The 26310-nt window shown below is 40.5% G+C and overlaps 3 protein-coding genes across 6 annotated transcripts in view; 2 read left to right on the top strand and 1 right to left on the bottom strand.

Annotated features, from left to right (window-relative positions):
* EVA1A (eva-1 homolog A, regulator of programmed cell death) overlaps positions 1-5072 on the bottom strand; it is a 29008-nt gene extending 23936 nt beyond the window's left edge. For 2 of the 3 annotated variants that reach the window (XM_088133530.1, XM_007437696.4), the window contains exon 1: positions 2786-3195. The gene's annotated coding sequence lies outside the window, so the exon portion shown is untranslated. Of the gene's footprint in view, positions 1-2785; positions 3196-4936 lie in introns of those variants that run through there. The other variant, XM_025172863.2, reaches the window with a different exon arrangement.
* Positions 5073-18616: 13544 nt separating this feature from the next.
* Positions 18617-24174, top strand: MRPL19 (mitochondrial ribosomal protein L19). The gene is made up of 6 exons (XM_007444054.4): positions 18617-18709; positions 19437-19554; positions 19659-19777; positions 21762-21896; positions 22146-22327; positions 22911-24174. Exons 1-6 carry the CDS (start codon positions 18661-18663, stop codon positions 23133-23135), a joined length of 828 nt encoding a protein of 275 aa, XP_007444116.1. The 5' UTR covers positions 18617-18660; the 3' UTR covers positions 23136-24174.
* A 1420-nt stretch (positions 24175-25594) lies between these two features.
* ITSN2 (intersectin 2) overlaps positions 25595-26310 on the top strand; it is an 87438-nt gene continuing 86722 nt past the window's right edge. For both annotated transcript variants that reach the window (XM_088133508.1, XM_088133504.1), the window contains exon 1: positions 25595-26222. The gene's annotated coding sequence lies outside the window, so the exon portion shown is untranslated. The remainder of the gene's footprint in view (positions 26223-26310) is intronic.

Here is a 26310-nt window from a genome sequence, read left to right as displayed (position 1 = left end):
CCTTTTCTTTCACAATATACTGTCCAAGCCCATAACAAAGTATTGCAACTTAAAAACTACCACTCTTGACAGAAAACAGAACACTTAAATAAATCTTAAATCCAGCAGCCTAATAGTGCATTCTCCACTTGATGGAAATGCAAAGAAAGATGAGGCTTCCTAGCATTTTTCCTTGAGCCAAGGATAAAAATAATAGAATTCTGAACTTAGTTCATCCTAAGCTAAAGCTCTCAACAGGTTGCCTTTGTTCGGGGTTAGTTCACCAAACTCTCAAAGGATTAAACAAAAAAACAAAAATGGCCATGAAGAATTGTTCTGTGATGACTCAGAATAAATCTGAGGAAGACCAAAGCTAGTGTATTTTCCCATCACAAGCTATTTATTTGATCTTATAGCTCGGTGCTAATAATATGGAATTATTTACCTACCATGCAGTAGCTCAGAGCAACCCAAGACAAGCTGTGCTACCTTACTATCTCAAATTGGGGAGATTCATCTGGATCAGATGCCCAGCCCAGGTGTCAATACTGCAATGACAAAATAATTTATTTTGCAATCTGGTACTGGTAACCTACCCAGTTCAAACTATGCTATATATCATAATATTATTAGAAACATGCACTGGACTGGGATGAATCCCAAACTGGGCTATTTGGTTCAATGCAAGATGCCTCTGAAGAAGTCCAAATCTGAAATTTTCAGCAGCTTTCTTACTGATCTAAGATTGAAAAGTGTGCAGGGATAAAAACAATGCAGGGATACACTTCTTCTTTGTGCCTCCATAGAAAACAAAACAAAAAAACCTCCCAGGTGGGAAAAGAAGGAAGGGAAAGATGGGGTGCAGTTCTATAACTGGCAGGTCTTGCTTCCAATCCCAGGAAATGTGTCACCAAAGCTTTACAACTGCAGGGCTTCTAGAGAAGGATATTCAGACTGTTCAATTAATGTATCGCAGGTCTGTTCCAGTCAGTGCTGCCTGCTAATAAATGATCTTAGGCACAAGAAAATTAAAGGAAATGTGATGGAACCGGAGGGGAGGGGGTAATGGTGGTCAAAAAAGTCAAGATAGCACCCAATCAAAGCCCTGAGTCCCCTTGTAGATGCCCCACCCTAGAAAGGTGTATATTAGGTGTTCAGATATCTACCATCTCTGTTTCTGCCTTATTGCCCTTTCTGCAAGGTTAGTGATAACTGAACAGAGCGTAACCCCCTCTTAAATCATTTGTTATACTTCACAATACTCTAGTCCCTACAGCTATCCTTTTGGAATTTTGCAGACTTCTTGCCAGGAACTTCTAAAATGCAATCCTGTTAATGCAAATTACCATCCCATGAGTGGTAGAAACACAAGTGAACTAGGTTCATCGCCATAAATCTGAAGATCTTACCCCCCGCCCCCTAATCATGTTACTTATCCTTAAAGCTTTAGCTAGACAACTTTGTGCTATACAGTATATCCTTTTTATGCGATCACTCTCAGTGAACAAACATGTACAGGGATGAGGTGAGGGAAGAGGTAACTGAGCAGAGAAGGGAGAAAAATGAGAAGTCCTATTCAGGTATCACAGAAAGGGTTCGATTCACTGAACAAACGGCTCCTCCTCAGCAACTGCCTGCAGACATTTGCTCCTCTTCACCACCCCTTTCTTTTCCACCCCTCATTCTGCTGTAATCAGCAAAGGTAAGACCTGTTCCTCCAGGGGAAAAGAACTCGTCTGCCTATTGGCTTACAAAGTACAGCAGAGTTCCAGACCAAGGCTCCTCCAGATATGAAGGAACTCTGTGAAAAGATACTAGCTTCCCACGCTGGCTGAAGAGGTGGTTGACGAAGAAATGTTTCCACTCTGGAACTGGGGGTTAGGCCATAGCCATGGGACACGGGGGCAGGGCTCTGTGACTTCCTCATGTATTAAGAGCAAGAGATTGCCTGTGAATCTCCTCCTACAGCAGTGTTTCTCAACCGTGGGAACTTTAAGATGTGTGGACTTCAACTCCCAGAATTCCCCAACCAGCATGGCTGGCTGGGGAATTCTGGGAGTTGGAGTCCACACATCTTAAAGTTCCCAAGGCTGAGAAACACTGTCCTACAGAGTGAATCATTCCTGCTTTTGCTCACTTTAAGAGACAAATTCATCTTGAAAAAGATCCTGTTTATTTCAAAGAAGTTCTTAGCTCAGACCCTTGGAGAAATGACTGATGAAACAGGCAAAGCTCTGCTAAAGGAAGGAATGATAAAAGCTGCTAACAGATTCAGTTAGTTGGGTCAAAAAACAGGACTCCATCAAATTAATTTAGTCTGACAATCTGGATTTCAGCAAGGTTTAACCTACAAGCTGTCATGTGGGGAAAAAACTATTGGTTTCAGGGAGATTTTTTTTTTAAATGCTCTGTTACTCCAGGAGAGAAAATCGTAATCAAAAGTGTAGTGACTTGTAAACCTGCTGCCGAGAACAGAGTCAGAATGCAATAATCCAAAGGGGCCGTTTTACACTAAGGCAAACGAAGATGGGCTTCAAGAAAGTCCACAAAGACGACAAAGAAACCAAATCCATAAACCTCTGGCTTTCCTTTAAGGATCCCTTTTCTTTCTGCATTTGGCACACCTAAAGGAATATCTTCACCTCCCTTTGCCTGCAAACCTCGCTCACTTCCCTTTGCGATCTCATTCCACTCCTCACAGTACCTTCAAGGAGGCTTTTAAAAACAAACGAAAGGAAATTCTTACCAAACCCAGGATCAGAGGGAAACACCCCATAATGCCCATAGCTGAAGGTCCAGATCTTACCTTCCAATCCTCAAGACGGACGAGAGCTTACCAAAAACATAGTTTGGGCCAGCCAGTGATTCATACAGGTTGGTTCCATACAACGTAAGCAATTCCGCCTGCCTCTTCTGTGTTGGTCAGAGCGAGAGCCGCACAGCCCATTAGCTGGTTTTGCAAAGTGGGAAACAAAGGGCTGAAGCCACTAACAAATGCTCCACAAATGCTACACCTGTTTTCTCAACTGGAGATCACAAGGAGACAATGGCGCTCAATGTTCTCTGAGCAGCAGACTTCCCAGGTGAAGTACTTTTTTTCAAAAATCATACAGCCTAGAGCAAATAGATACCGGCTGAATTAATGTTAATTGATTCACTGGCCTCTCTGTGCAGAGAGAGAGGCAGAAGGAGAGAGACATAGGTTTGCTAAAACATGAAAATATTTGAGAAGCTGGAGCGAAAAAGGCCTTCTCTCATTTCCTTCAACTCTCTCCCCCTGCCTTCCACTGCTTCTCCCCCCAACAAAATATACACGAGATGGTGCTGACACAGAAAGAATGTTGGTGTGTTAGCACTCACCAATGGACTTGAAAAGAAAAACACTCTTTACAGTCAGCATGAAACTGATTGCACAAAGGGTTTTATTGTACAATTCTCCTGCATCATTCACAGAATTTTCCTGGGGGGTGGGGTGGGGGGTGAGGAACCAGAAAAGATATTTTTCACTTGTAATCCTCCTGTGCATTTTTCCACTACTTCTTCCATATTATTTTCTTCAAACACAAATACACACAATGTCAAGACGGAACGGTTGCAATATCTGCCCAGCATTGGCAGTCTGGGGGTCATCTGTTCTGAAGCATCCTAGCATTCTACAGACGGCCCACCTGCTCTCTTCCAAGTGATTTTCAACATCTTTGAAGTGCCACATGCAACAGTGGAACTACTTAGGGCTACCAGCCTCCAAGTGGCAGCAAAGACAGAGAGAAAAACATTAACGGCAGGGCAGCAGGTATCCCATCAGTAAAGAAGACAGGAGATCCTGTCTTCTAAACATGGGTCTTAATTCTGCAAATTCTGCATGTTGGATTCTCTTCTTTCCCCCAATATTGAACACTACAAGAGCTAGGGCTATCCCAGTTTAATATGCAGAAATCCCAACAACTACAAGCAGCAAAGAGAGTTATCTGTGGCTCTTTGCTTCCGTCTGGTGGCCATACAGAGTTTTGCAGCTCAGATCAGGTGGTCCTAGGACAGGTATATTAACCTTCACAGCAAGGACCTTCAAAACCTTGTGATGGCCAGGATACGGGTCCTAGGGCCTTAAGTTTCACAGCCACTACAGGAGCTACTGTACTGTCAATTTCCCTTTTAGCTTTCCTCTTTGCCCTGGATTCTCATCTGCCTGCCCCGCCTAAGGGATCTTAGCATAACTCAGCTCTTACAAGAGCAGACCTTGACTTGTCTAGTATACAAATATGGGTACAGGGTTGGCCAGCACATCAAAACCACAAACTCCATTTCCCAGCATGAGAACATTTTGATCAAATTAATTCAGTTAACTGTAACTGCTGACTGTTTGTTTTCAGCTATGAATACACACTACCTCTGCTGCAATAAAACTGGGAAAACTACAGTCAACCAAGACATCCTGCTCGAATTGATTACAGAAATATGGTGATTTATTTCTTTTGCTCTCCTTATTGGTATTTTTGAGTTCTGTCTGGTCTCAGGCTTACTTACAATTTCCTTTCATAGCCCAGAAGCAAAGAATTCAATGCACGTGGCAGTATTTTTCAAAGCTGCAACATTTTCCCTAAAAAGCTACATATTTCTAATAAGAAAAATTAGGTCCAGTCTCTTCTAATTCTGATAAGGCTGCTAAAAGTAGTTCAGGACAGGATTGAAACACCACTCACTTTCATAAGCAGGATCAGAAAATGCACCCTTCTTGTTTCATTGCTGCCTTAACTCTAACTTTGCCATCTATTCCTTGACAACCTGACCAATTAACTGTTGTTCTGTTTCTTTAAAAGCAGCAAGCTAAGAAGGGTCAAATTGCCAAGTATTTCTTTTTTATTCTCAGTCTGAAAGACACACATACATAGCCCATCAAGATTAGAGAAAAATCTCTGATTCCTTTTAAATGAAGCTTTCCCCCAACTCCCCCTTTTACCTTCCAGGAATTTTTTCTCAGAAGCTGAAAGAAAAAAAGGAACTGTCATGGGGCCGTGCAAGCTGGAATGCAGCGGGACAACATGAAGCAAGGATGGTGCTGAGGGTGGGCTTAATACCCGCCCTCCCCTCAAAACCTGCCCCAGACTATGAGTCAGTGGGTGTCAGTCAGAGATGGAAAGAAAAGGGACCATGGAGAGTGCATAAAAGATGAGTCGGTATTAGGAAAGTAGCAACAGGAAATGACACATATTTTTTTTAAAAAAGAAGTTTGGGTTTTAATCTGTACTTTATCCCTGATGTATCATGGAGAATAGCTTGTTTTCTCTTCGCTCATTAAGTAGGCTAAACAAAAAAAAAAAATCTACTGGCTGGAAATAAGTTTTAAAAAGGAACACACTAATTGTTTTTGCTAAAGGGGGAGTGAAGTAGGGGAGAGAGAAAGGAACAGGAAAAGAGGAGACTCTCGGAGTTATCTCTGCGTGCAAGAACAAAAAGGGTGAAGGAAATGTTGGGCATTCCCTATTTATTTCCCAGGATCTCTTCATACAAATATTAAGTTAAATCCAAACTGCTGCCCCTTTGTCACGTGAAGCAACCGAAAGTATCATGGGTGGTCTCTCCGTCATTCATACTTCATGAGGAGGCCATGTGACTCTCTCAGGATCACCTGCAGTCACTTAGAAAGATACAGCATCAGGTCCAGCTCAGGAGGCATTTTGCAAACTGGGAAGTGTGCAGCAAAGCAGTGCTGGGTCTCTTCTGCTAAAAGAGCTGTTCTATCACTAAGCTGGCTGCAGCACGCTGTAATAAGATTCCAACATTTTTGGAATCAGGAATGAAACAAAAGGAACAAGATGGCCAGATGAACTTTATTCATTTACAATTTGCATTACTGTATTATGCTAAAACAATCAACCAAAGAAAAATGCAAATACAAACCACTCAGCCTCCAAACTGACCAACACAGTGATTTTAAAAAGGACCTACAAGTTATGCTATAAACAGCACAACTCCAAAACAGGTGTCCAGGAGATCCAGATTGTCCAGAGATCCTAAGAGACGTGCTCCATTTGCCTTGCTGTCCACTCTAATCTCCTTTGTGCCTTCACAACAGAAGCACCATGTCCAGCCCTAGTATTTTCTCACTTATTTTGACGCCATGCACAATCTCCAAGTATTGCTGAGCTTTTGTTGCTTATTTACCAGTTTCCCTGTCCTTATTATTTTAATTTAGGAGATGCCCAGATGTGGTGTTGGAAGAGGCACAAACGAACCAGCTTAGAGAAATTCAGCGAGAGTCCTTGTAGTACCCTGACTCAGGTTTGGCTTCCCTACTGACTGGTGATGTGCTGAAAGGAGGCAGTAACAAACTCAGAAATGCCAAACTGTGACCAGAATAGCACGGTCTGGAGCGGGAACAGAATATTCTGGAGAATTAGGTTTACAGATCCTTATGTTCTACTACCTTGAGAAAGGGTGGATAGCATCACAGCTCAGCAGGCCCTAGAAGCTGAACCTGGAACCTCCTGCCTGAAAGCCTGGAAGGCTCCACAAGACTAAGACTCCTCTGATCCAGGCTTGCATGATCTGTCTAGGCTAGACATATCCTGGGGCTTCCAAAGCATGGGTCCAAGAAAGAAATCTTGGCTGAGGGAGTTCCTTTGCTGCTCGCTGACTCTCTTAACACAACCGCTGGAAGCGCAGGAAATTGGGGTCCCATTGGCCATCATTGCCTTGCTGGCCTAGCAGCCACATCAGAGGAGGGGTTTGGAGAGTGGTGATAGAGTGAAACCCTCTGGGGTGGGGAAAAGGGAGAAAGAATGGAGCTCAGATATAGATGCATTGAGAAGCTTCATAGGCCCCTAGGGTGAGACACCTCACTTATCTAGAGGGAAGCAGCACGTGCACCAGACTATGACCAGAATAGCATATTCTAGAGGAGGCTCAGCATGGTCTGGAGCAGGAACAGCATATTCTGGAGAATTCCAGAACATTCATTCCTGAATCAATTCGTTTTGCATATCCTTATGTTCTACCACCTTATGTTCTACCATCTCCCACTGCTGTCCCCTCCTTTGCTAGTCTGTCCAGCTAAGACACCAGCTGCTCTGCTGCTGCTACTGGTACACTGGACCAGCGGTTTTCAATTTTTTTCAGGTCACAGAACCTCCTATTAAAAAACCCAACCAACCACAAAACCCTTGATTAAGAGGCAAAGCTCTAGTGACAGAAAACTGGCTGCATCAGACTGAACTTGCTTTCCCCTTAGTCTTTCATGCAACCCCATGAAGTTCCAGTGGAATCCTGGGATTTCACGGAAGATTCTTCTGCATTAGCTTGCACAATAATCTGATTAGTTATTAGGGGTGGAGGAGTGATTGATTGCTGCATGGCAGAAGAGGTGGTTTCATCCTTCCTTCTCCCTGAGCCACAACCTGGACAGCAGTCTTAGGGCCCTGCATGGCTCGGCTGAGCACCTCGAGTTAGGGCTTCCCCCTGGAGCGCAATGGAAGACTGTGGGAAGAAAAGAGGAGACATACTGTTTGCCTTCCCGGGAGCTTCTGAGGTGCCTTCAGTTCATGCACAAAGTAGCAGCAAGGTAGACAGAGCAGCTCTGAGGCTGCTTTGCTGGCTGCCTCTGAGTTAATGGAAACAAGGAAGATGGAGCAGGAAGCTGCATCTGCAGGCAGGGGAATGCATTTTCTACGCTACCTTAAACTCTGTTTGCAATTATTTTTCAGAAACAGCATACTTCCTTGAATAAATATACCATACAGAGAAAATGGATTTCTCCTGAATGCTTGTTCCCCCATCTATGTCTTTATGGAATTAGAGATCACTTATATATATACTTCCGGAAAAAAACCCTACTCTTTTATTTATTTATTTATTTATTTATTTATTTATTTATTTATTAAACAAATTTATATGGCCACCCAACTCACACACGGTGATTCTGAGCAGCTTACAGAATTAAAACCCATAATACAAGAACCAATAACCCCACCGCACCCCTCTGGCAGCAACAAATTCACAGACTAACCATCGGATCAGCTCCATATCAGCCTGGGGTCCCCAGGCCTGCTGACAAAACCACATATTCAGGGCCTTCCGGAAAAGTAGGGGCCAGTCTTATCTCCAGGGAATGATATTCCATAGGGAGGAAGCCACCACAGAGAAGGCCCCTTTTCTTGGTCCCACTAGATGTACCTCCCTCACTGAAGGGACCCATAACATACCCTGCCTTCCCACTCTGGTGGGCCGGGTAGATGTAACTGGGGAAAGGCAGTCCTGCAAATAAATTATGCTTTCAGTTCTGGAATATTTTGGTTAAAGAAAAATCAGCGATTAACCAATATGAAAGCAGTTGTGAAATGGGTGGGTGTGGGGGCCAAATCACAACATTATCTTAATTGGACTGAATGTATTTTTAAAATTCTGCTTTTAAAATGGTTTCATCAAAATTTAATTTATATCGCAGGAAGTGATAAATGGAGCACTACAGTTCTAGGAGCTATGAGATTCCAGAAATGTGTTGCAATCTTTCAGTCAGTAAATATCTTTGGAAACCTTCTAAAGTCAGCTGATAGTAAGAAATAGATTTGCCTTTTCATGGACTGTAATATGTCACACGTCTCACAAATTTGATGTAAGTTACTCACAAATATTTTGAGGAACTATTAATGTAACAATACTTTTAAAGCATCTGAACGAATGTAACATTGAAGAGATGTTTTTAATCTAGTGCTTGTTTCACTACAAACTGACAGTCTGGAATATGAACAGGAAAGTGTGTGTATCATCATCTATCAGAGAAAGGTAATAAAAAGCTGATAAATTACTTTTTTATAAACCGCCAGATGCCATTTAAGAGTTAATTTTTAGATGAATCTACAAAGTGATTGTGTCTGCAAATTACAACAATCCTACTTGGATGCAGTCCAAATGTATTTCAGAATGTCTGATTCCTTTGATCAGCCAAAAAGCAAGGCAAAGCAATAGATGGATGCATTTTTTGAACCAAAAGTCAAAATATTTCAATCAGGAAATCAAAAACCTTTGTTCTAGATACCAGGCCATTAAAGCATTTACACTGGTCTAGAATAAGGCCTATGGTAATATATCTGCCTGGTTAGTTTGCAGTAAAGTAGCCAACAGAGCAGATGTGCAACTCTCCCAGTTAATGTGGTCCTTGTAATACCTTTTCACTGTAATGATAAGTTAGCATCTGGAAAAGTTGCATTATTTCTCTGCTAACATTCTTAGGAACTTTTATGTACCCCTTATGTAATTCTCTGAAAAAGAATTCATCCCGTTTTGGATTTTCTGAATTTTTGCATCCTTTTGTTATCAGAGCTTCATGAGAGTCCTACTGATATATAAAAGGATATAAATGAGTGAACAAATGTCACCCACATTGGTGCTTATTTCATTTATTTTGTAAAAGAAGTCTTCCAACATAAAGTATGCTAGCAAGAAGGATTTATTTAGAAAAATATGGCTGAGCCTAGGCAGAGATTTGAAGCTGAAGACAGCAGGAGAGTTTCTGCTTTTCATTCATTCCTTTCTAAGTTCTCACTCTCTGAATTTTGAGTCAGCCTCCCTCCTTCTACTCCCACCCACACCTCCACGTGACCCAAGCCATTTCTCCTGGGTTTCTAATTTTCCACTCACTGTAACCTAAATTCTACTTCCAGTCTTTGGCTAGTGGGGTGTAATACCCTTTAGATATTTGTTTTCTTTTAAATGCCTCTGCTCTTTTAGCCTCTGCTTTTAACATTCACTACCAGCATGAACTATCTCTCTAGCTGTGACTAACTGCCCTTCTCTGCTGACAACTAACTACAGAACAAACATGTCCTGGCATAATGTTTATTCTACCATGTTCCCATGGTTTAGATGGGCTTCAGTCGTCTTTAGCTGTTCTGGTTTAGATGGCGTTTTCCCATGAGTCCACAGCAATCATAGCAGTTTTGAGATGTTTAAAGTTTGTTGTGCTTCACCAGCTGTCCTCTCAGCCAGGCGGTCAGGTGACCTGTAGGGGGTGGGACCAGACTAGTAGTCTATTGGCCTCTTCCAACTGGGCCAAGCACACCTTTGCCCTTGGATCCGCTCTCTGCTGCCAACCCTTTTTATCTTCTACATAGAAAGATCTGGGCACGGTTACTGGACGCTGCTGGACGCAGCAGTGCCTTGCAGCCAGCCAAACAGCTATAAGGCAGGCCAGGGAGCTGCACCTTAAAACAAGAGAGCTGGCAGGTGCTGAATTTCTCCCACTTTACCATACAGCACTCCCCCCCATCCACCATGGAGTTTCCTTTTCTTTATTATTATAACTTTTCAGTACAATAAAAGTATTAAAAAATTAAAAGATTAAGAAAAAAGGAATATAGAAAATAGAAAAAGAATTGAAATGAAATGAAATGAAATGAAATGAAATGAAAAAAGAAAGAAAGAAAGAAAGAAAACATAGAATTATGACTTCCGCCCTTCTTTCTATTGAGTAATTGCCATCTTATTCCTTTCCCTTTGACCCTTTTTAATCCTCAAATCCATAAATCATCAATTTATGTGATGTGTGGGTGATCTGGCTGCGACATCTGTCACCCCGTTGATCGCCAGGGTTGATTCGGCTGATCTGGTTGGCTAGGCATGAGTCCCCTTCCACCCTCACCCCTCCATGTGTATCCCTCCAGAAGCTGCATGCTCAGTGGAAGAGGATGACCATCGCAGAGAGGAGTGTACCGATCTTCGGTCAAGGGTATACGATTGATGGCCTCCCCTTCCAAAACCTCCAAACAAGCTTAAGCACCATGGAGTTTTCAAGGAGTGCTAAAATCCCCCTCAAAACAAGCTCACAAAATTCTTGTTCGTTGGGCTTGTTCAAAGGCAATAAATCTGCACTCAGAACAAGCCTACTGAGCAGCTGATTGGTGAGTTGGGAGCTGCAGGGGAAAGTGGGGGAAACAGCTCTCTCAGGATATGAGAGCTCTTCAGCAGGACACAGTTTTGAGAAAGCTGGCTTTCCCAATTTATCACACAGCTCCCCCAGTTTTGACAACTCCAACTTTGACAGCTGTGGTGAAGGAGAAGAGGTGCTCTGTCAGCCACCACTCAAGCTTCTCTATCCCCAGAGACCCATCCATGCATCACTGTCCTGACTGGCAAATGGTGTTCCACTGGCTGGTGTTGTTCAGAAAGTGGGAAGGTAAGCAAACCCAAAAGGTTATCTTTGCTTAACTTAATCTCTTTCCTTAACATGCCCCCACATGCGAAATCAAGCCAAAACAGAAGCAGTAGATGAAATATGGGGATTGGCAATGGAAACAGCAAATTGTATGCTGGAATTGCTTTCTGCCAACTCAAGAAGTGGCTAGCTCGGCAGTGGGGAAAGATAGTAAGCCTTCCTATAAAGTTCTCACTGTGTAACCCACCTAGCTCTCTCTCCTACTTTGTTATAGGAAATTATCCTCAGTCCTAATCTGCCCCATCACATTTTCTCATCTCCTACTTCCTCTCAGTCACCCTTTACGCATGCACGTGCACACACACATACACACAAACAGAGTTATAAAGAAAGTTTCCAATTTTTTTTTCAAAACAGTACCTGCATATTTGTAATGAGGAAAGCTTTTAGCAGCCTCACCAATAAATCTTTAGAATAACATATTCCAAGTACATTGCTTCTTCTCAAAAAACAAGGAAAAGGTGGTGGAGGGTCTTGTGAGCTTCAGCACCAGGGTTCTCAGTACTGTTGGAGAGACAAGGAATTAATGTTAAAAGACAGTGATGCTTATTCTTGAACTGGACACATATGCTGTGTTTTTGTCCACAGAAGATGTGCAGAGAATGTCCAGCAGATTAAACAATGCATGTTGAAAAGCTACTGTACACACAGAGTACTGCTGTGTGTCAATGTGACACACAGAGTACTGCTTGCCTCCTCTTAGGGCCTTGAAGAAAGATGATTTGAGGGCAGTTAACTAACCACTAGGCTAGTGTTTCTCAACCTTGGCCGCTTTAAGCTGTGTGGACTTCAGCTCCCAGAATTCCCCATGCTGGCTGGGGAATTCTGGGAGTTGAAGTCCACACAGCTTAAAGCAGCCAAGGCTGAGAAACACTGCACTAGACAGTGCCAGGGAAAGAGGACTCTAAAATGTTAATTACAGTTTAAAAATGAAAATCCAGTGGAATTGCCCAAGCTTCCTAAAAAAACATCTTTTTCTTTTCACAGCGTGCCCACATCAAGACTGCACTTTCTAGCAGGGATTCCCTCCAGACTCCTCCCAAGAGGGAGAAAGAAACCGGAGTGCAAGGAGTTCTGAGGAATCTCTCGAGCTCCCCCTGCAGGACATACAGAAAGACAGGGGGCAGAACAAAGCTGCAGTTTTCCAGCCTGTTCATAAAACTGAGCAGAAAATTGAAAGCGGTTAGGAAAACCAGGCAGACAAGTTTCCTAAAACTCTGACATCAGCATTTAAAATCACATTATAAAACCTGAAAACAATGTTGCCATTCCTGTGCTGCAGGAATTATTAAAAAAGCAAACCTAAGCACACACAGAGAGACAATTCAGGGTGATAAAATAGCTCTGAGAAACACTTTCAAAACATTGGGTGAAGACAGGTGGTGACCAGGAGTTGAAAGAAGGGAAAGGGAAAATATTGCTTGCTTGGCTGCCTCATACCCATTCATTCATTCATTCATTCATTCATTCATTCATTCATTCATTCATTCATTCTCCGCCCATCTCCCCCTAATGGGGGACTCTGGGAGGCTCACATAATCCATTAAAACAAATGGTTTTTGGGTGGGTTATAAAACCATTTTAGTTTTTATAACCCACCCAACTCAAAAGACTCAGACAGGTTACAACAACTTAAAATTATAAACGCAATAGAATAAATCAAAATTATAAAAGACAACAGTAATAACAAATTAGCCCTCCCCCACAATGGTCACCAATAAAACTTAGCTAGGTTTGAAGGCTGCATAGCCAGTTTGGTGTAGTTACCAGGCTAGAAACCAGGAGGCTGCGAGTTCTAGTCCTACCTTAAGCGTGAAAGCCGACTGGGTGATTTTGGGCTAGTCCCTCTCTCTCAGCCCAACTCACCTCACAGGAGTGTTGTTGTGGGGAAAATAGGATGAGGAAGGAGTATTAGGTATGTTCACCACCCTGAGTTATTTATAAAAAAGGTAGGATAATTAATATTTACCCACCTTTTTTTATATATAACTTTTTAATATAATTTTCCCCACCTTTTCATATATAAGGCAGTCACTGGTATTTCTACTTTCAGCTTACAGTAGAAGAAGAATGATTGGTAACACAAGAAACCATCAGTCTGGAAGCGATCTCAATGCTGTTATACCAGGTTCATCCTGATAAACTATTTTTAAACATTCCCTGGATCAAAGTAGAAGCGTCCAGTAATGGAGAAATTCCAATATTAACATAGCTATAACTGGGCATCAGTATTCATCCCCAAATAAATGGCAGCAAATAGCTAATGGACAACTAATTTTATATCTTTTTTTTAAACATCATTTTAAAAAAATAGCTTAGCTTAGCACTGCAATGTAATCCATGCTTAATACTGCTAGACTAGATTGCAAGTTAAAATTCTCCCATACAAAATGCAGTAATAGGAAAAGTCAGATTACATACAGAACAACATCACCAAAATGCAAAGCAAATAATCAATTCAGCAGACAATTTGCATATTTTACTTTATACGTAGATACAGTGCCTCTTCCCATAGTGGAAAAGACCATCAACATGTGATCTTTGAACCTGTTTAGTCTGCTCTTGAAGTGTTAGTTGCCTGTACTGTAAAGGGCAGTTAAGATTTGTAACTGAGAATTGAATGGTGCTATATTACAGAACAGTAATTCTCAGGGTGCTTTAATGGTTTGAGTGTTGATTTTAGAAACCCCTTGAGTCATAAATATGCCTATATCAAAATCACAATGTTGTTGTGAATATGGAATAAACATAAACTCGGAGAAAGGGTAGGGTACTCATCGATGAAATGAGTAGCATTTACTATTTATTTTATTTTGCAGTTACTTCTAGCAGCTACAACCAAGTATTATAGCAATGTTGGATTTTGCTTAAATGTTTATCCATACTTAGCTAGGAATAAATAAAATGCTCAGAAATCCAAAATATATGCAACACTAATCCCTATATGCCGCAGTTACCAGTTGTTCAAAAGTTTGCATATTATTTTATTAATAAATGGTCCCCAGTAAGTTTGTACAGGAACTACAGGCCATTCACTCTGTCTCAGATTAACCTATTTTTAAATAAATTTATATGCTACCTTTCCATTGAACAAAAATCCAGATGATCACAGGTTGTTGTTGTTGTTCAGTTGTTGTGTCCGACTCTTTGTGACCCCATGAACCATATCGCGCCAGGCCTTCCTGTCCTTCACTGCCTCCCTGAGTTTGCTCAGTTTCATGCTCATTGCTTTGGTGATGCTATCTAACCATCTCACCCTCTGCCGTCCCCTTCTTCTTTTGCCTTCAATCTTTCCCAGCATCAGGGTCTTTTCCAAAGAGTCCTCTCTTCGTATTAGGTGGCCAAAGTATCTGAGCTTGAGCTTCATTATCGATCCTTCCAATGAGCAGTCAGGGTTGATTTCCTTTAAGATTGACTGGTTTGACCTCCTAGCAGTCCAGGGGACTCTTAAGAGTCTTCTCCAGCACCACAGTTCAAAGGCATCAATTCTTCGGCACTCAGCCTTCTTTATGGTCCAGCTCTCACAGCCATACATTACTACTGGAAAAACCATAGCTTTGATTATGCGGATCTTTGTCGGCAAGGTGATGTCTCTGCTTTTTAATATGCTATCTAGCTTTGCCATAGCTTTCCTCCCAAGGAGCAAGCATCTTTTAATTTCATGGCTGCATTCTCCATCTGCAGTGACCTTGGAGCCCAAATAAATAAAGTCTGTTACTGCTTCCATTCCTTCTATTTGCCAGGAATTGATGGGTCCAGATGCCATGATCTTAGTTTTTTTATGTTGAGTTTCAAGCCAGCTTTTGTACTCTCCTCTTTCACCCTCATCAAGAGGCTCTTTAGTTCTTCTTCACTTTCTGCCATTAGGGTGGTATCATCTGCATATCTGAGGTTATTGATGTGTCTCCCTGCAATCTTAATTCCAGCTTGTGATTCTCCCAGCCTGGCATTTCTCATGATGTTCTCTGCATATAAGTTAAATAAGCAGGGTGACAGTATACAGCCTTGTCGTACTCTTTTCCCTATTTTGAACCAATCGGTTGTTCCATGACCGGTTCTAACTGTTGCTTCTTGGCCCGCATACAGATTTCTCAGGAGACAGGTAAGGTGGTCTGGTATCCCCATCTCTTTAAGAATTTGCCACAGTTTGTTGTGATCCACACAATCAAAGGCTTTTGCATAGTCAATGAAGCAGAAGTAGATGTTTTTCTGGAACTCTCATGCTTTCTCCATGATCCAGCGAATGCTGGCGATTTGATCTCTAGTTCCTCTGCCTCTTCAAAACCCAGCTTGTACATCTGGTAGTTCTTGGTTCACATACTGCTGAAGCCTAGCTTGTAGGATTTTGAGCATAACCTTGCTAGCATGTGAAATGAGCGCAATTGTGCGATAGTTTGAGCATTCTTTGGCATTGCCCTTCTTTGGAATTGGAATGTAAACTGACCTTTTCCAATCCCGTGGCCAGTGTTGAGTTTTCTAAATTTGTTGACATATTGAGTGCAGCACTTTAATAGCATCATCTTTTAGTATTTTAAATATCTCAGCTGGAATACTGTCATCTCTGGTAGCTTTGTTGTTAGTAATGTTTCCTAAGGCCCACTTGACTTCGCTCTCTAGGATGTCTGGCTCAAGGCATGGACATCAGGGACATTAAGATCTTTCTTGTAGAGTTCTTCTGGGCATTCTTGCCACCTCTTCTTAATCTCTTCTGCTTGTTTGGTCCCTGCCTTTTTTGTCCTTTATCATGCCCATCTTTACACTAAACGTTCCTTTGATATCTCCAATTTTCTTGAAGAGATCTCTAGTCTTCCCCATTCTATTGTTTTCCTCGATTTCTTTGCATTGTTCATTTAAGAAGGCCTTTTTATCTCTCCTTGCTATTCCCTGGAAATCTGCATTCAGTTGCTTATATCTTTCCCTTTCACCCTTGCTTTTCGCATTCCTTCTTTCCACAGCTGTTTGTAAAGCCTCATCAGACAGCCATTTTGCTTTCTTGCATTTCTTTCTTTGGGATGGTTTTAGTTGCTGCCTCCTGTACAATGTTACGGACCTCCGTCCATAGTTCTTCAGGCACTCTGTCTACCAAATCTAATCCCCTAAATCTATTCATCACCTTCACTGTGTACTCACAAGGAATAAGATCTAAGTCATACCTGAGTGGTCTAGTGGTTTTCCCTACGTTCTTCAATTTAAGCCTAAATTTTGCAGTAAGAAGCTCATGATCTGAGCCACAGTCAGCTCCTGGTCTTGTTTTTGCTGTCTGTATAGAGCTTCTCCATCTTTGGCTGCAAAGTATATAATCAATCTGGTTTCGGTAGTGACAATCTGGCGATGTCCATGTGTAGAGTCGTCTCTTATGTTGTTGGAAAAGAGTGTTTGCTATGACTAGCTTGTTCTCTTGACAGACCTCTATTAGCCTTTGCCCTGCTTCATTTTGTACTCCAAGGCCAAACTTGCCTGTTATTCCGATTATTCCTTGACTTCTTACTTTAGCATTCCAATCCCCTATGATGAAAAGGACATCTGTTTTTGGTGGTAGTTCTAGAAGGTGTTGTAGGTCTTCATAGAACTGGTCAACTTCAGCTTCTTCGGCATCAGTGGTTGGGGCATAGACTTGGATGACTGTGATGTTGAATGGTTTGCCTTGGATACGCACTGAGATCACAGGTTGGCCACCAAGATTTAGAATATTCATATTTCTTTGCTGCCATCTAGTGGACATTCCTCTTTTTACAGCCCAGATCTGATAGCTTTGCCAGTCTAACAATTAAAAAGTAAACACAGAATTAATTAAAAGCACCATTAACAATAGAATCAAGATAAAACTATAAATAAAATGTAACTGGAGCAATAATGTAATAAAACTATCATCACTAAACAATTAAAAATGCTAAAATGTGAAAGAGAATTGTCACCTGATATAGAAATTTCAGAACAGGCATCATCTGATCATGTTGGATGCTACATTTTGCACCAACTAACTCTTGCAGAAGCTTTTCAAGGGTAGTCATAGTGTTTCCAGTTCATCTGTACAGCATTTTGGGAATAATTAGGAAAAGGAGTATTTCCTAATTATGCCTATAGTCATGCTTCAGAGTATTTAGGAGCATGAATATAGGCCCAATCAGTAATTCTTTAAAGAAGCAGCAACTTTTCCCAAGATCTTGCAAATGCTTGCCGTGTTATTCCAAGCAAAGATTATGCTGCTTTAAAGAGCTGCAGAGATGTACTAAGTATGTGCCACTGAAATCTCCCAACACCATTTCTGGAACCGAGTACAAAGTTAATGCTTATTAATTTACACTAAATTAATTTAGTATGTTAGATGTATTTCAAGGCACTGATAACTCGTTAACATTAGACAACAGAACTTAGATTACCTTTCTCACCAGTTTAATGTATATATTATACATCTGCTGGCCTTTAGCTGTAGTGAAGTTTTTTATTTGATTTCATATATTAAACAAGGTATGGGACAAGGTAAACTTGGGCAACACAGGCCAAAAAGAATGGGAATTTGGCAATAAGGCTCAGATTTGCCAGATGGTGGAAACAGATTTTTCAAGCGATTTCCTTGCCAGTGATTGCTGTGTGTATATAATAGTAATGAAGACAAGGCTTCACAGTATCAAGAAAACTGGACGACAATTTAAATATCTTAAAGATTATTATTTATTAGACTTACAATGACACAAAATGAGAGAAATTCAAGATATAAATAAAATGGAGGGGAGTGGAAATGTTTAATGCCTTGTTTGCAAAGAAAATAGATAAATATAAGAAATGTTAAATACATTATAATAAATATGTTAAACCTGTGTTTCTCAACCTTGGCAGCTTTCAGAGGTGTGGACTTCAACTCCCAGAATTCCCCAGCCCGCTTGAAGTCCGCACCTCTGAAAGCTGCCAAGGTTGAGAAACGCTGTGTTAAACGATTGCTGCAGCTTTAATTCTGAATTATGTTTTAAACTCTTTATGATGGGGATATTGATTGGTGATTCCAACCCCCATTTTCAAGGACTTTGTCTTTCAAAATGAAACAAAAACTTATGCTCTGATGTGACCAGTAGGTAATATATCGTGGAGTTTGCAACACAACCCTTTGCACGTGTATTTACCTGCCATGCCCACTAGGTGCAGTCACTTCATTCTCTGTTTAATGTATTTAGGAGGTGAATGCACACTTATCGGGGACGTAAGGGGAGAGAGGCAGTTTGATGCAGAAAAATGTCCCTAACGTCGGCAATTCTCACTTACATCCAGAGGATGAAAAGTTCTATTGAAATCCAGAAATCCCTGTTAAATAGGGAAGCAGGTTTTCCAAGCTAACGGCGGACTTCTATCCCGCTCGGTTCTCATTTTCATTGCGAGAATTGTAGTCCCATTAATTTTGTCTCGCTGAAGCTGCCGTAGCGTTCGTTGCGTCCCAAGCGCATGCGCTCTCTTCACTTTGGACGGAATTGTCCTAAACGGTCATGGCGGCTCTTTCGAGGAAGCTTTGGGTGCTGCGTTGTGGGCGCTGCAGTAAGTGCTCGGCAGAGCGTTTCCTTGTAATTTCTGAATGTGTTTTACCTTCCGAGGAGAAATATTCCTAAAAAGAAAGCCCTCTGTTGAGTGCGAAAGTGTTGACTTTTCTCCTTGTGCATTTTTTTTTTTTGCTCTCCGCGTGGCAAGCTATGGAAATAGTGGGATTGTAATTTCAGTTGATTCTGTTTTTATATATCCTGGAGTGCAAGTATCCATAATGGGAGATTGTGAGACTCTGAGGCTCCCCCAGCTCTTTCCTTAGCGCTGAACTCTGATCTTACATTTGTACGGTATGTAATAGTTTGTGCTTTTTGCACCTTGTGTGTGCATCAAGCCTCTCTATCTGCGTTTTTTAAAAAATCTTGCATTTGTCAACTGCGGGTAGCACGCTATGACTTCGATGAAATGAATCTTAGTCCGCAAAAACTTATGCCGTGATAAAGCTATTACATATTAAATATCAGAAGACTTTGTTTTTCTATTGTACGAATTGCATTTTCAAAAATCCAACTGCATTCTTTACATGCATAGTTATTAACATCTAATGTGGATCACAATTAGAACCCAATATGCACTTGATATATTTCTTTATTATCTTTTTAGTTATTTTATACAGAATTGGAATACAAGATGTTTGGTTGTACAGTACATAAGACTAGCAAAGATACGTAGACGTGTTGTTAAAATGTAGCAGATAATTAATATAAAGTTTAATCTCCCAAAGGGTGCCTTTCGTTATCAGTTGGACAGCTCAGCAGTAAAGATGGAAAATCAGAGCAATTTAAACCACCTCCAAAGCCAATCATTATTGATGAATTGAAACAACAAGCAACAGAGAAACGGTAAAACAATAATACTTACCCAGTTACATTTGATCTTTAAATGATCAAATTGATCTGACAAGTCAGATTTTCTTTTATGTTGAAGTTATTTATGTGTCTTATAGGTTCTTGAGTCCTGAATTCATCCCTCCACGGCAGAGAGCAAATCCTTTTAAATTCTTCCTTGAAAGAAAACATATGATACAGAGAAGAAAAATAATCAATATTCCAGAATTTTATGTCGGTCAGTAGTATATTTGGAATGTAAACTTTATACAGTGGTACCTCGGGTTACGAATTTAATCTGTTCCATGACTCTGGTCGCAACCCGATTTGTTCGCAACCCGAAGCAAATTTTCCCATAAGGTTCAATGTAATTACCATTAATCCATTCCAGCGTCCGCGGACTGCGCAGCAGGGCAGGAAAATGGCCGCGGACCACGTGGCACGGGTGGAAAATAGCCGCGAACCACGTGGCACAGGCGGAAAATGGCCACAGACCAGGTGTCACGGCGGAAAATGGCCGCGGATCTGGTTCGTACCCCGAGGCAGAGTTCACAAACCGAGGTAAATTTTTGCGGCCAGAGCTGGTCGTAACCCGAAAAGTTCGTAAGCAGAGGCGTTCGTAACCTGAGGTACCACTGTAAAGTAGCATTGCTTACACCACAAAAAAATTGTAATGTAAAAGAAAAAATGTTTTATATATAGTGTTCCATTTAGTAGACTCTATATGTTTTGAAAGTGATTCAGAACTGCTTTGAACATCATATGAATACTGGATGCTTTTTTAGTATTGTTTTAATGCTGGATGTATTTGTGTTTCAGATATATTTATAGTTTTTAATGTTTTTTGTAAGTCGCCCAGAGTCCCCTATTGTGGGGGAGATGGGCGGGGGAGAAATCCAACAAATAAATAAATATGAATGTAGCATTGCTCTATTATTTGTTCAAGTTGCCTGACATTTTTGAAATTCTACATAAGCTGCCTGCCTTAAGGTTTGGGTCAATACATGTATTCCTTAAAGCTGTGGCATCTTTTTTCCAAGTTCATTTGGAAGCCTGAAAAAAGTTGAGCTTTATTAATGAATAACAGAGATGTTTGTGAGGTCCAAATCATCTTTTTTTAAATCTGTTATACTGAATATTTATTCAGTATAAACAGAATAATTCACCATTTTGCCTACAAATTAATGTAACTGTTGCCCATACTTAAGTAAGTTACTGAATATAGTAGTCAGTTAAGACAAAATGTTACAGAGTTAAATAATATTATTAAGGGAAGTTAACAAAATATGTAATTAAATTTTAAAAGTTTATTTCACAAATGAACACACAAGCGATAGAGATGCACCTGGTGAGTGGGAGCCATATAAATTGAATAAACAAATATCAATTAGAAGGCTTGGTTAATTTTTAAATATGAAAAATATAATTTGAACTTAATTGCAGGGTTACTAAAAGCATGTTATTTTTAGAATTTGTTACCTGATTTCTGTGGTAGTCTTGGAATACATTTTGTTATTGATAATTAACATACTAGTGGAAATACCTGCTCAGCAATATTAATAGCCATGATCATCTATTGTGGGATATAAATATATGTTTTTTTAAAAAAAAAATAGGTAAGGAGAAATGTTTATACCTGAAGGCTTAGTTGTGATGCACATCTCTTATAACCACAATGGCAAATCCCAAAAGCTGGAAGTGACTTGGGCCCCTCCACCTGAGACATCTTAAGCACTTTAGATTAGGCATGAGAGCTGATATGCACACGTTTGGTAGGCTGCTTGGCTGGTGAGCCTGGCTTCTCATTTATTCTGAAAGACTCATACTTTCTCATTAGTTCACATGTAAAACCCTAGTCACATGTGCACTACTTGCACATGCTGTCCACATGATTTGTAAAACTGTTGGTGATCTTTAATAAAAAAAAAAGTTATAAAACTGCTTAATTGCAACTTTTTAGAATTGTAGGACTGTTGAACTGTTGAAACAGTGTGAACATTGCCTTTTCATCTACTGATTATTTATTAATAATATTTTTGGTCTGCCCTAAAATATAAAAATGCTGATTCAGAATGTTGAAAATATGCAACATGCAACAAAACTATATTACAAAATTGTTTACCTTTATTTTAATGAGTGTTTTATATTTACTTTATGTTAATCCGTGAGCCTGACCTTACTGAGTTTCTCTGAATGTTAAATAATTATTTTTTTTCTGCCAGGAAGTATACTTGCTGTTTCTGCAACAGATCCCTATTACAATGGAAAGTGTAACACTTTTGTAGGACTTTGCATTCAGCGATCAGGAAAGGGACTTGGTGCAACCTTCATACTTCGAAATGTAATAAATGGACAAGGTGAGTACACACAGTTGACTATGCCTTTTAAGGATGTAGTCAGAAGGAAGTTCACAAAACGGAGCAGTATCAGCTTCAACTAGGTTAAAATTTACAAAGAACTGACCATGTTACACAAGGAAGTCTCAGCATTCATATTTTTTAAAAGCTGCAGCATTATGGGTCCATTCTAAGGAAACCCTAATCTGTTATCTAAATGTGGTAAGCATTTGCTATATCAATTATTACAAAAATAATGTTCATTTTAAGGTGTTGAAATCTGCTATGAATTATACAATCCCTTAATCCATGAGATCAAGGTTTTGAAGTTGGAGAAGAGACTAGATGATAACTTGATGTATTTACGAGATGCCCTGCCAGAGTTCAGCACTGTTGATGTAAACATGAAGCCACTGTCTTATGTACTTTACAATGAAGTTCCTGTCAACAAGGTAATGACCAAGGGATAACTACTGCATGCAGCTAGCAATTCTTTGTGCTTGAAAATAATTTTGTATTGTGAAGCTTTTGCACAGTATACTGCTTGCTTGGAGACTGTTCTCCCAGTAGAGGTCTCCAGTCAGGTTATAGGATAACTACCTGCCTTTTTGTTATTGTCAGCATTCTCCCCTATATAAATAATTGCTTTTGAGTTTATTCTTAACAAAAGAAAAGAATTTCTTGTTGCTAGCATTAAAAGCTTTCTACAAACTTTGCACAGTGTACCAAGGATTTCCAAATGACTTTAGGTTCCAGCACAGTATTTTATTTGACCAATAAGGTTCCTATATGAATTGCTGCCCACCTATTATTGTTGTTTTTTCTTCTAATCCCTGACAGTTTAAGGCAGCAGATAGCGATTGGCACAAAGTCACCCATTCTAGGAATAATTGGGAAACATCTGAGCCCTCAGCATTGCTAATGGTCACTATGTGTGAATGAGGGACTTCTATGAGTACAAAACATGATTTTTGAAAGTATTTTGCTGAAATATAACATTCACGAACTAACACATTTTACTTTGATTTATACTAGATGAAGGTCAAAATGAAGCCTAAACCCTGGTCAAAACGCTGGGAACATCCAAAATACAATATCCAGGGCATCAACTTTGATGAATATCTTACAGAAAAAGACAAAGAAAGAATTAAAAAATGGGAAATGCCTTGGAGAGAATTTGATATGATGCTAGAATATGATACATCGAAGATTGAAAAAGAAATCCAGAAAGAAGTGAATGAAGAGCTGAATAAAAGATAGGAGTCTGTTACCTGGAAAGACCACCATTCTGAATTTTAGGTTATATCTTTAACAGTGGACTCCTGAATAAGCATGCACGTGAAAGATACTCAGACTTAGTTTTTCCAGTGTTAGCAAACTCTACATACACAAAACATTTATATTATTCTAAACAAGAGCAGGCAATCTTTTGATAGTTGGGGGGAATGTGAGGGCCACAAGAAACATGCTGGTGACATCTTTAGAAGAGGTTGGTTCCAAATGTTCAACCCTTTTGCAATGAGAGGCAGCTAAAGAGTTTTTTTCATGTATAAATCAGCATGTTTGAAAAATCATCCCATAATTTGTTGCCAAAGGGCTACAAAAATAAGGCTGGTGGCCAAGGGTTGCTCATGTCCATTCCAGAAGTTGTTTTGTATTTGATGGGGTAAGTACAAAAGATAAATAGGAAACCAAAGTAGTATAAGATTAAGTATGCAATAAAAGCATTGATTATATTACTGTATCCAATTCATTTTCTACTGTGCATATGTTTAATCCCTTACATTGGCAAGATTGACAGTTGGTTTAGAGGAAGTAAAAGTAATAATGTTACATGTATTGCCCTACCCATTGATAACGGAAGGGTTCTCTACTAAAGATCCCAAGAAGAATAGTTAACTATTGTAATACCTGGCATCTCTGTACCAGTAATTAGCTATTTAAAACAAAAATGTTTTCATATCTCCCAACTTACGTTATTCAACAGTGTAATATACTTTTAGGATATGAAACATCACATGCATTGTAATAAAATTTCAACTGGAGCACAGTATTGTCAGAAACCACACTGAGAAATCTAATTTTATTAATGTGTGTCTATTGTATAAAAAAGACATTGTAATGATATTAAATTAATAGGATATAAACAAATACTTACAGACCAAGATGTATAATATAGTGTACACTGTCAAATTTCTATTCAGAAATAAACTAAGCTTTGATTCACGTCATAAATAACAAATCCTAATAATTTGAAGGATGGTATCAAATCAAATAATGCTGCCATATTAATTTCAGTAAATGTTAATTGCCTATAATGAAGTGAAATTGGCTTTTGATTTCAGTTCTTTTCGGTAAAGAAATATTTTGAAAAGCAGTATGGTAGTACTGGGATGAGAGACAGAATCCCAGGGCTATTGGCTACATTGAGAAGTTTAAAAAAAAAAAAAATCTCAGAAGCCACAGTTCTTCCATATTGCCTTGAATAGGGCTTTGAAATCACTGGGAGTTAAGCTTGATTCAAAGAACCCTAACCGTTATGTGATTATATCTCAGTCATTACATAGTGAATGCTCATGTTGACATGGCATGCTGTTAAGGATAGTTTATTCAGCTAACCAGTTTTCTGGGTGTGCAGAATCTGAAACATTAACTATATAGGCTGCATTAACACAATGCAGTAGGTTGACATGGGTTAACTAGTTAGTGAGTTCTGCAAACAATTTGTATGTTGTATGATGATAATCTTATCAGACTTGGTACCTTTGGAGCCACCCCCCCTTTCTCCTTTTTCAGTTTCCTGTTAAACATTCCTTTTTAGTTTGTCTGTAATGCTGAATCTGTTGTATTTGAAATCACTCTTATCAGATGCAGATACAGTACTGCATTCTTGCTTAGGTTTTGCTTGTCCTAGCTAATAGCTGAAGGTGGGTGCAGTCATTAGGTCTAGATGGGGTCATTCCAGTACTGTGAAGGAAGTAGTTATGAGATTATTCCTGAAAAATGCTCTTCATTTCACCTTTTTTTTTTCTTTCACTCTTTCTTTTGCTACTGTTTGACATATGCTTGTATGAGTGAGAGGCTTGATGACTAATGGCAGTGCTAGGGGTTGTGTGGCACATAATTGGTCAAATACTAACAGTGTATTTATTTGATCATGGTAAATCAGAAAAATCAAGGATGCAGCTGTGTTAAAGATGGCCCAACGTTTTGCATGCTCAGCAGTGTATGCGCCACCCCCATCTTCTGCAACCTGGACCATTGCAAAAAATCAGGAGGAATCTGGTAACACCTTTTCTAACAAATTTTATTAAAAGGCACAAAGTAAGCCATAGACTAACATGGTTCTCCCCCTACAACGTCTTGATCATTGCAGCAATTCTATCTTTTAAACTTCTTGCTTTTTAGACTCAGTGAAGAGCTAGCCATATCTTCCCCTCTCTTCTCCCCATTCCTGAAATTTAATCGTGGAAATCCAAAGGAATTTCAATTAGAGGGAAAGAAAACCTATACTGGAAGCATTTTCCCTGCTAAACTTAAATGTCATGTTGGGAATGACATTCAGGGAGAGTATAGTGCAAACAGGGAGACTCTTTCTTTCTAGCTATGGTTCTTCCGTGGCAATTAAGCTTACGGGGGGAAAAATCCATGGGCACCAAGGAAAACTCGGTGTTGGGGAACCGTAGGGAAGCGGGCAAAAAACCACCATCGCCTCTTCGCAGAGATCCTTCATCTCTTTCTGGCCAGTGCGGTAGGATGATTTAAAACTGTTACACTCCCTACTCCTGTGCTTCCAGCTGAACGGGGCGAGGTGAGAGTTTCGCTATGAAACGGCGATTGGCCAGAAGAGGGGCTAAACCTCCGCTCGTGCCACCCACAGGAAGGGGGAGAACAGCGGTAACTCACACACTGCTCCTCTAGGTTGGCCGTAGTGGCCTAACACTTGGTGCAGTCAGAGAACATGCGCCATCGGCCATGTTTGCCCACTTGTGGCAAGCAAAACCGGTAACAAAAAGAGCCGACTGGCTGCAAGGCAAATTGTCCTTTCGGCAATTGATTCAAGAATCCCGGCGTCCGGCAGGAGGCATTCCACCGGCGATCCGCGGGGTCCGCGAAATAGCGCGGGGCTGCCCGGACCCGAGCGTGCCGGGAAGCCCCGCTCCCGCTTGTTCCCCTTTATATATACGGCAGCTGTCCCCGACGCCATGTTCCGGTTTTGACGCAACCGTGATAGCAGCAACAGCGGCAGCCCCAGGAGGAGGAGGAGGAGGAGGAAGTGCAAAGAGAGGAAGGAGGCAGTCCACCAGCTCTCTCGGAGGAGAAGGGTGCTGACAAGCGGAGCAACAGGTAGGCGCAGGTGCCCCTGCTCCAGGCCTCTCGCCAAAGCCTGCCAGAGGCGTGATGGCTGCGCCAGGGCGACCCGCAGGGAGGTCGG

The sequence above is a fragment of the Python bivittatus genome, unplaced genomic scaffold (assembly GCF_059951505.1).
Source record: "Python bivittatus isolate LINGU-HERP-01145 unplaced genomic scaffold, Pbiv_v1 ctg000020_np1212, whole genome shotgun sequence".
Lineage (NCBI taxonomy): Eukaryota > Metazoa > Chordata > Lepidosauria > Squamata > Pythonidae > Python > Python bivittatus.
Note: the sequence above shows the minus strand (reverse complement) of the source record. Positions and strands in the feature narration are given on the sequence as shown.